We start from the raw sequence: 10895 nt of genomic DNA, 5'->3' as shown, positions 1-10895 counted from the left end.
TTAAAATGTAGTTTCAAGAAAGTATAATTACAGAACATGGTGGCGCAGGCCTTTAATCCCAGCACTCAGGAGGCAGAAAGGGGTGGTTCTCTGTGAGTTTGAGGACAGTCTGATCTACAAAGTGAGTTCCAGGATGGCCAGGGCCATACAGACACACCATCTCAAAAGACAAAAACAAGAAACAAAAAGGAATAAAAATTAAAAGGCACAAATAAAAAAGATAATAGTTACGGCGAGGTAAGAAGCACCTGCTGTCTGCCACTGTGTGAAATGAACACATAGAATATCAGCTTTGAATCCATCGGAAAACTCAGTAATACACACTCTCGTCTCAGAAAAATAAAGTTCAACAATGGAACAAAATATAGTTTATTTTACTGATACTTTGAGAGTCAGGCCCAGAGGAGCCACAGAGTTGCACCCAGAATGCATAGCACCAGGACGGGCTCCAGGTCTGCTGACACTAGCACACAAGGCCTTGTCGCATCTGTATGATCTGCAGCAAGGCCGCCTGCACATCTTCATCCATGTGACCCTGGAAAGAAGGAAGAGGACGTGTGTCATCTTTACTGAAGTCCAAAGCTGAGGCCTTTATCCTAGGGCACCCCTCGTCATTGTAAGGGTGCCCCCCAGGAACTCTGCCGTGGAAATACAGGCATCAGGTCACAAGCAGTAAGTACACCGGAGGGGCTCCTAACACGCAGGACCAGAAAACCAAGGGGTGACAAAAGCCTTTGCTGTGTGCATTACAATCAGTAAGATACACGAACATTTCCTATGACTGTTGTGGAGTGTGTGTGTGTGTGTGTGTGCCCATGCACAGGCACATGTGTGTGCACACACGTGCACATGAATATGTACCCTCAAGTACTCTCTCCCTTCTACATGAGGCAGTCTGTCACTTGAAACCAGAGCTTACCAACTGGCTGGTGAGTATCCCCACCTGCTCAGCAGCTCCGTGGGGCTGGGGATCTGAATTCTGGTCCTTAAGCTTGTGGGAAAAGTGCTTGGCCACCCAGCCATCTCCCTGCCCCTCTGAGGAGGAAAGCAACTGAGGAAACATCAGTCCCTTACTTATAATGTTCCATGAGCAGGATGACACACCCCTGCCACGCCTCCTCTCACCCAGTGCCATAGCAATCCTCCTCCAGAGCCACCAACTGCTCGTTTCTTATGTAGTACCCACATACAGACACACTAATGTCCCTGCCTCTTCCCTAAGGTCAGACATTTAATGTATGTGTGCAATACATAACACACACACACACACACACACACACACGACCAGACACTCTGCAAAGACATAGCTGGAGCAGGAGGCGGGCTCAGCACCGGGTGTACAGTGAGTGACTACAATGTGAGCACTGGGGAAACAGGCAGGAAATCAGGCATCCGAGGGCTGCCTGGACTGCGGGACCAGTCTCAAAAGACCAAGACACATTAACAAAAAGCCAGTTCAATATCTGAATTCTCAAAGGACTATGGCATTTTCCTGATTAGAAATAGCAATTTACACCTCCATCCAACAGGGTGTAATAGACCTATTTTCCAAACACTTTACCCAAACTATCAGTAATGAAAGGTACCTTTTATATCCGGGCATCTTTCCTCTTGCAAAGCTGGGTGTGTAAGTCATTTTATATTTTAAACAAAAACATTTTTAAAAATTTAAAGAAGAGGCTGGAGAGATGGCTCAGTGTATAAGAGTGGTTGCTCAATGTCCTGTCCTGGATTCCACATGAACCTGCATATTCGTGTGTGAAACACACACACACACACACACACACACACACACACTTTAAGTAGCAGAGTTAAGCGGATGCAAATCTGTGGCAAGCTTACACACTTCTACTCCATTTATTATTAATTTATCACTGGAGTATCTGCATAGGTTTTGGCAGGACACATCTATGAACATAAAAAGTTTTGTCTCCCAAGTCTGTTTTCACAGCAGCAGGGTGTTTAAATTTCAAATGTTAGCCACAGTTGACTAAACTGGATCCATAGCTAACTGCACGTCGCCAGACGGCAAGGCGTCTTCAGATGCCGGGTGCTGCTGTCGCTTCACTGGGACTCAGCAGAGAACTGCTATAGATGTCAGAAGGGGCACATCACACAAAGCAGAAAGGTCTCAGACCTTGTCACCATGGTTTGCTCTGCCTCCTCTGGCCAAGACTAGAATGTTTCTCATCTTTTCCAGTATTGACCTTCTCTGTGTGTATGTGTGTGTGTGTGTGTGTGTGTGTGTGTGTGTATACATGTGCACATGTGTGTGCACACATGCATGTGCACGTGTGAGTGTGCAAAAGACATCAGGTGTCCTGCTTTACCCCTCTCTGCCCTATTCCCTGAGACAGCATCTCTCACAGAGCCTAACACTGGTTGGTGGCACGCCTCAGCGATCCTCTTGTCTCCACCCCGCTGGGGTCACAGGTACTCAGACGGCCACGCCTGCCTCTTTACATGGGTTCTGGGATCAGAACCAGGTCCCCATGTTTGGCAGCAAGTGCGTTTACCCACTGAGCCATCTCTGCAGCCTGATCTTCGGTGTTCTAACCTCTCATAAATGTCCTGTTCTGTCGCCTACTGACAGCTCTAGTAATAAAATAATCTTGCAGAGCTCAGCAAACATTGTACCTGATCAGGGGACAGCAGGGAAGCAGCCTTCCTGTCCCCCATCTTTTTAGTGCCCCCCCAACCCTATAGGAAAAGTGGACTATGATTTTAAGAATCTGATGTCAGAAAGCACACTTACTATTTAATTGGGTTCTCTCTTTTTTTTTTTTTTTTTTTTTTTTTTAATCATGTTTCTTTGAAATTTGCTCTCTTCCCTCCTTGCTCCTGTTTTGTTTTAACAGAACAGTGTGGCTAACACATCACAAATCCAAATGACTTCTAGTATCCTACATGAATCTGACATTGTCTCTTCAGTTCGTCTTCCTGCGTGATCTATTCTGAGAACTCGGAAGACTATTCACACGGCTGCCACAGAGCCAGAACAACCCATCTCTCACACCCTAAACATTTTCTTAGCATGTTTCTTTTACAGGCCTTCTCAGGATAACACAGGATTTACAATCTTCTGCTTCACCGATTTTAAGGCAGTAAATAATCAATTATGACATCAATTTTCCCTTGATTCTTACAATCCTGCGCACATCCCTTTGTCCTTTTCCTACTTCTCAGTGTTCTCTGTTTCAAAGAGCCTCCCTCCCCCCACCCAAGCCACCAGGAAACATATGCAGCCTCCTCCCGTCACCCCCTCCGCCCCTGCTGACAGCCACTCGTGATGTCAAGGCTTTATCCCGGCTAGCGACACTGTTAGCGTGAGCTGCCACCGTGTGTTGCCAAACTGTCTAGCGAATGAGTGTCAAGCAGATGGAGACATCACTGAATTTAAGATGTTGTGTTGCTGTGGAGCTTTGTAAATTGTTCTGGAAGATATGCAAGCCATGATTTAAAAAGAACACAATTATTTTTAAATAAGCATATGGACTAGAGCAACTTCAAATGTCAATTACGCGAGTGTGAGTTTATTCAAAAAATAAAAACAGTATCTTATTCTTCCCCATAATGAATAGTCTTTCCCAAAGGCACAGCTGCTCCTACCTGTGCGGCACTGAGGAGGTGTGTCCGGTAGATACCGATGACTTCCTGGTGCTGTCTGTCAGCATCCTAGAGCCACGGGAATGTAGACAGAGGAGAATGTTAGCACGCATGTGTGCAAGACCAGGAGACTCGTGGTAATGAGCGTGAGACCTCTTGCTGCAGACTGGCAGGTTACTAAAGGGCTCCTGTCACACTCAGAACAGAAGCGCCGATGCTGATACATACGGTGGAGCTGGTGGAAGGTTTCTCCTCAAATGTATTCACATTTCCGGGAACACAATGCCACTTATCCCACGTCACAGGGGATCTGTGTGTTCGTGTGCGTGTGCATGTGTGTGTGCGTATGTGTGTGTGTGTGTGTGTGCACGAGTGTGCGTGTGTGTGTGTGTGCATGTGTGTGTGTGTGCATGTGTGTGTGTGTGCATGTGTGTGTGTGTGTGTGTGTATGTAGAATCCACAAAGGCTAAAAGCGCCAGATTCCCTGCAGTGAAGTTATGGGTTGCCTGTGAACTTCCCAGCGTGGGCTGTGGGAACTGAACTTGAGTTCTCGGCAAGAGCGGGATATACTTCTAACTGCGGATCCATCTCTCAAGTCCAGGTCTTAAAAAAAAAGGTTTTGTCGTCGTTATTAATCATCATGAATACTGTTTTAGTGTAAGAGGACATGAATGGGAATGTGGACACATATGAACACACACACACAGAGAGACTAAGAATAATAAAAATAAATATTTTTAAAAAGACATGGCTTTGCTATTTGGGTGTTGAAGACCAGGCTTCCAACCCCGGGAAGTTCTGAGCCAGCACTGGCAAAGGGGAGAAGGCTCAGTCCTAGACCCCTAGCATGTGACGCTAGAGGACGGTTCTGTCCTCCCACCCCACCCTGAAGCGGCTTCCTCAGGTGGCCAGACTTGTGCACCGCGTGCGCCACACGCTTTTCCTGCTGTGCCGTCTCCCAAAGCCTCTGCCTCCCGGTGCCGCTTACGGCTGTGCACTTGGAGCCGCGGCCTGCCCGCTGTCACACTGCCGGCATCATGGCGGCTAGACCCCACCTCAGTGCATCTTTTCATACTATTTACCTGTCCCGGAAGATCCTCTGCCCCCCTTTCACCCACCAAAACGCTTTACACACTCAGGCCAAGCTCTTCCTCCTTCGGAACCAGTTCCCAACCAATGCAACCTTTCCTTCCGGGGAAATGGCTGTTACACTGGGACCCCAGGCTCAGTGTGTTAGAAATTATTCCCAGTCACCACCAGCCACAGGGAAGGGGCGATTAGATCCAATACTGATGATCCTGCCACAATGGGATCCTTATGAGCAGTGAGCTCTTATGAGACTGAGCCCCCCTGCTCTTGCCTTCCGGTGTGATAGCTTCTGCTGTGTTGTGACATAGCCAGGTTTTCACCAGAGGCAACCCCTCCAGAGCCATGAGCCAAGTCTTAAACTGCCCTGCTTTGCAGAATGGTAATGGAGGCACAGTTCAGAGAGAAAAGAGCAGGATGCTTACTGGAGTGGCATGCATTAGGCATCAAATAAATGAAGCTATCGCACTGTAAGTAGTGGTAACGTTAAACAAAGATCATACTCAAGTGTGAAGTCAGTTTCAAATGCATTTCAACTCCATGGAAGCTACACATATTTACACACATAACATACATACACTCACAAATACACACATTCTCATGGACACATACACACCTAACACGCACTCGTACATACACACACACAACACACATACACTCACATATTCATATATACTTACATTCACACACACTCACACACAAATACACTCACAAACATACACACTTATGGACACATACACATATAACACACACACACAACACACTCATGCATACACTCACAAATACACACACACTCATGGACACATACACACAGAACACACACACCTAGCACCTCCCCACAACTCACACAGACACACTCATGAACATGTACATACATAACACACTCAAAGACATATACACTCACACAAGAGAGACACACATAATCACACTCACACAGACACACGCACTCACACACCTAACACCCACACATACAGAACTCAAACACACACACACACACACACACACACTCATGGATACACTCACACAGACACACATACATACACACACACATCTAACACCCACATATACACAACTCAAGCACACACACATACATAACACACTCACAGACATACAGACACACACACACACACACACACACACACACACACACACACTGGCTCACTCCGATGGCCCACCCCTCAGTGCCCAGACACTCACAGCCAGCTGCTGCTGCAGATCCCTCACTCGCTGTTGCAGAGTATCCAGCAGCTGGCTCTGCCGCTTGGAGGGGCTGCCACTGCTGTAGGTGAGCTGGGAAAGGCCGTTGAGCGCCTGCTTCAGCCTCTCCACATCATTCAGAAGTTCCGTTATCTTTTGGGAGACGGAGAGAGTGTAGGGAAGCACACGCCATCATTCAGAAGAAAATCCTTAAGTCCCTCCTCACTGAGACACAGACTTTAAGCAGCAACTAAGATGCTGTCAAGACTGTCCCACAGAATCCCCCCGCATACTATCTGTGCAGTTTCCTGGACTTAATGCCGGTAAATTTCTTCCAAAGACAACACCGAACTAAGAATAAACACCGTGGATGGCCTAAGACTGGAGCACGAAAGGGTCCCCAAGGGGACACTGGGAAGAGGTTTTATTAGATGGAATGTGAGAACCACAAAGGCTTGGCTCCTGCACACACAGGGTTAACGTCTTCTCATCAAGGGCTGTGTTATTTATTCAAACAAATTTTTAAAAAATTTAGTGTCTGTGTGCACAGTGCCCACAGAGGCCAGCAGATGGCGTCATGTCCCCCCCTGAACTGGAGTGACAGGTTGTGAGCTGTCTTCTGGAAGAGCAGCCTGCTTTGAAGAGCTAAGCCATCTCTGCAGTCCCGGGAGTTGCGCCATTTAATAACTGGCAATGCGTTTAAGCAGATGCGGGAATCAGCCATGATGAGTTTCTGCATCCTAACAACTCTGCACATAAGCCGAGTGGGTTTAAATGCGAGGTCTTATGGGAAGGCGCGCTGCTGGGGAGGGCTGAGGCTGAGGCTGCTTTCACTCAGTCCCCCAGCACACGGAGGCCATTCCATAATTACTCAGTCAGTGTATTGAGCTGCGGCCAGTCTCCAGTTTTCCTCTCCACGGTACATCCTAGACATCTAACAGCTTCAGAAATAGCATTGCGTACCTCTACTGTAAAACCGGACCAGAAAGGGAGAAAACCGAGAGGGAAAGATAAATTGAAGTCCTGCTCCTAAAATGTCTTCATGGCAAAGCTAAAATGGAAGCTGCAGTTTGGGAGGAGCTGTGGGCTCTAGGCTGGACTGGCCACTGAGGAGTGAAGGGTTAAAGGTGCACAGGACACAGCAAAGCACATGAAGGACCTAACATCCCAGCCCAGGTTTGTAGAAATGTCTGTGGGCAGAACGTGAGGTGACTTGGGCTCCCTGTATGTGTGAGCAGGGAGATGGGGTCTGGATGTTCCCCAGTGACCTTGACCTCTGGCAGCAGAAGCCTACAAGATTCTTGCTCCTCACTACAAGAAAGTGAACCTTAGTCTCCCTTTCTTCACCGTCAGATGGGGAAACAGACAGAAGAGACGCCTCTGGTTTTTGTGCTTTTTCAGTTTACACTCATTTGACACACCCGTAGTCAAACTGGAAGGGCCGCGCTTCATTAAAGGATCTTCTCCGTAAGGAGAGGCAGCCCTGCCCTAGGGTTCCTCCCACCCAGCCTCACAGCCTGCATCACGCCCACCTTATTGTCCTTCGCCTCGATCTGCTCGGCGGACTCCTGTATCCTCTGCTGAAGTTCCATGATGGTTGTCAGGGACTTGTCACACCGCTCCTTCTGATCCCTGATCTCCTGCTCGATATTGAGATGGAGCAGCTCCTTCTCGTCCCTGGCAGAGAACTTCTCCTCACACACTTGGTCATACTTCCTGTTCAGGCTGGCCAGTTTGTCGTTTAAGTTGGAAATCTGGGTCTCCAAGTCATTCTTGGTGGCTTTATATTTTGACATGTCGACGACCTCTCTGGTCTCTAAGCTCCTCAGCGCCTGCCGGGTGTTCTGAACCTCTGTCTGGAGTTTGGAGACTTCTTTGGTTTTCTTCTGGCTTTCCTCTTCCTTTTCTCTCAGGCTGGCTCTCATGATCCCAACCTCTTTCTCGAAGGATTCCTTGAGCCGCAGGTGATCCGCCAGGGCCACGGAGCTGTTCTTCTGACTGTCCAGCAGCTGCTGGAGCCGCTTCACTGTCTGCTGCTCTTTCTCCAGAGCCGCCTGCTTACTCCGCAGCTCCTCCCGTAAGTGCTCAATCGTGCCGTTCAGAGACTTCTTTAGAGCCTCGACCTGTTCCAGTGGGACCGGCTGTTTTTGCAGAAGATTTTGTGCTGCAAGGATCTCGGAGGTCTGCTTGGCCTTTTCTTCCACCAGCCTCTCTCTCTCACTGCTCACGTCGCTGTACTTTTGGGACAGGTCCTTCAGCTGTTTGCCGAGTTCTTCTGTCTTCCTGCTCTGCGCTCTTTCTGCTTCCCTGGCCTCTTCCACCAGAACATCCCTATCCTTCAGCTCCTTCTGCAGGGCAATGAGCTCCTTCCTCAGCCTCTCGTTCTCTTGCTTGCCCTTCCTGACCTCTTCGTCCCTCACGTGGCAGCGCTGCGTCTGCTCCGACAGCTGCTCTCTCAGTCCTTCCTCTGCGGCCTTGAACCTGCGTTCACACTCTTCCACGCGGGCGAGGGGCGCATACTTCAGTTTGATGCACTCTTGGATGGTGTCAAGCTCCTTCTTCTGGGCCTTGATTTCTGCGTGCAGCGTGACAATCTCCTCCTGGCCCCGGCGGTAGTCAGCCAGGATGGCGGCGTGGGCGTCCTGCGCCTCCTTCAGGCTCTGGCTCACCGTGCTCATCTTTTTTGAGTGCTCCTCCAGGCTCACGTAGTCGGCCTTCACCTGATTCTGAACATTCTCCAGGTTTCTCCTCAGCACCTCGTTCTCCTCTCTCAGTTTTGAAAATTCCTGGTTTGTGTCATCAGACCTTCTCTTCGCATCCAGCAAGGCTCTGTTGGTCCTCTCCAGTGAGCTGTTCAGGGCGGCCTTCACCTCCTCGTGGGTTTTGGCAGGCACATACTGGCTACTCAGAGTCTTTTTCAAGCTGGTGTTTTCAGACGTAAGTGCATGGATTTTCTCCTGACCCTCCCCACATTTTTTATTAAGCTCAGTCAGCTGCTTTTTTAGTTCAGCGATATTCGATTTCAGATCCATGAGCTCCTTTTCGTGTTTCTCGGGAGCTACAAACACAGCTTCCAGGCGGCTGACGCTCTTAGTCAACTTGGCGTTCTCGGCCTGCAGTCTCTCTGCTTCCAGCTTCTTCTCCGCGTATCTCTGTGTCGCCTCTGAAAGCTTCTTATTCAAATCCTCCACCTTCACCTCGTGAGACTTCTTCATCTCCTCGCTGACCCTCAGAGGCACGTAGCGCGTTTTCATGTCCACGGCGAGGCTGTGCGCCTGCTGGTTGAGAAGCTTGTTGTCCGCCTGGAGTTTCTCCACTTCTCTCTGAAGCATCTGGTTCTTGAGGGTGAGCTCGGACACTTTCTTCCCCAGCTCCTCCGACTTCTGCTCCAACCTGCTCCGGAGCTGCTCCTCCGGCCTGACCTGCTGCGCCCGGACACTCTCCAGGTCCCGCTTCAGCTGACGAATTTCCCCCTGGCAGCTTTCATAGTCGCGCCCCATCTCCGCTAGCCTTTTCGCTTTCTCGTTGATGTCGTTGGATAAGGAGCTCTTCATGCTTTCGAATTTCTCCGCGGGGACGGAGAGGGCCAGCTTAGCCCCCAGCTCTTTGAGCTGGCCCTCCAGCTCCGCGACCCTGCGCCCCCTCCTCTCGCGCTCCACGTCCCCCACGCTGCATTCCCTCTGCAGCCGCTGGTTCTCCTCCACCAGCCTGCCCTCGCCTCTCTTCAACTCTTCCACCAGCATCTCGCCCTGTTTGACTTGGCTCCTCAGCCTCCCCACCTCTGCCGAGGCGCCTTCATATTTGCCTTTCATGTCTTTCAGCTGCTCCCTCAGTTCCTCGATGAGGCGGTGGCTCCCGGAGGCTGCTTCGTTGGTCAGGTGCTCTTTGAGGGCGAGGAAGTGGGTCTGCATCTGCTTGACTTTCCCTTCCGACTCGTACATCCTCTTCTGCACGTCCTTGAGGGCGTCTTCCAGCTGCTTGATCTGCTCGTCCGAGTCCTCCTTGACTCTCTCACACTCCAGAGCCAACGCTTTGCACTCCGCGACCTTGTGAGCCAGCTCGTTCTGAAGCTTCAGTCGGTCCTGTTTCGCCGACTCACAGAAAGTTCGCATGCCTTCCAACTCTTTCTTTAGAATCTCATTTTCAGAGTACGAGGTCTGGCTCGGTGAAGACAACTCCAGAGGCCTTACCATGGACCTGCTCTGCATGTGAGGGGGAACACCCGGGGATACACACTGCAAACAGACAAACAAACACATTAACCGCAGACCCTACAGTCACTATGGTGACTTGGATTTTATAGTCAGCTCTACACATCTACATCGTCAGTAATCAGAGGTTTTCAGATTAGGAAGATAGGAAGACGAGAGAGATGGAAGGAGCAAAAAAAAAAAAGTATTGATTTGGGTAAGAAAACCAGTTCTGGGTAGGATTTCCTCATTACACTCAAAACATTTTGGAAATTCTTTTAAGGCAATTTCTGAATAAAATAGCTGTGGCCCCTGGGCTCAGTTTCCTTTCCCCAGTCAGTAACCTGCACTTCACGAGGACACTAGTTCTGGCAAACACGTTCACCACTCTGTATGCCATGGTGACGGTCTGCCCAGAACTTCAGGTTCTAGAGGAAGCCAGCAGAACCCCCAAGTAAACTCTGCATTTTAAGTGTCTAAATAATCTCACAGAATTACATATTATTTAACTTTGATGTGTTTGTTTTGTGAGGTGCCCATAAATGAGGTAAGAGGACAAATTTAGAGTCACTTTTCACCCTCCACCTGGTGTGTCCCAGGGTTTGAACTCAGGTCCGCAGTCTTGCAGGTGCACGCCTTTTCCAGCTAAGCCACCTGACTGGTCCACACACATTATTAAATTTCTAATAAAATGTATGTGACTTCTGTTAACTCTAATGTAATCCTCTTTAAATTTTAAAAATTCTATCAAAATAAGCCCGCCTTGTATGAGAACTGTCAGGGAAATGTCAATCAACTAACAAAGAAGACGTACAT

The 10895-nt window shown here is 49.1% G+C and overlaps 1 protein-coding gene across 2 annotated transcripts in view; it reads right to left on the bottom strand.

Annotated features, from left to right (window-relative positions):
• Positions 1 to 353: 353 nt before the first annotated feature.
• Positions 354 to 10895, bottom strand: part of UACA (uveal autoantigen with coiled-coil domains and ankyrin repeats) — an 84670-nt gene continuing 74128 nt past the window's right edge. For both annotated transcript variants that reach the window (XM_080930281.1, XM_080930282.1), the window contains exons 16-19: positions 7422 to 10124; positions 5890 to 6042; positions 3610 to 3675; positions 354 to 535 (exon numbers count right to left, since the gene is read on the bottom strand). In XM_080930281.1, the coding sequence (XP_080786407.1) occupies positions 464 to 535; positions 3610 to 3675; positions 5890 to 6042; positions 7422 to 10124 (2994 nt within the window). In that variant the 3' untranslated portion in view covers positions 354 to 463. The remainder of the gene's footprint in view (positions 536 to 3609; positions 3676 to 5889; positions 6043 to 7421; positions 10125 to 10895) is intronic.

The sequence above is a fragment of the Micromys minutus genome (genome assembly GCF_963924665.1).
Source record: "Micromys minutus genome assembly, chromosome: 16".
Lineage (NCBI taxonomy): Eukaryota > Metazoa > Chordata > Mammalia > Rodentia > Muridae > Micromys > Micromys minutus.
The sequence above is the reverse complement of the archived record's forward strand: the minus strand, read 5'-3'. Positions and strand labels throughout refer to the sequence as shown.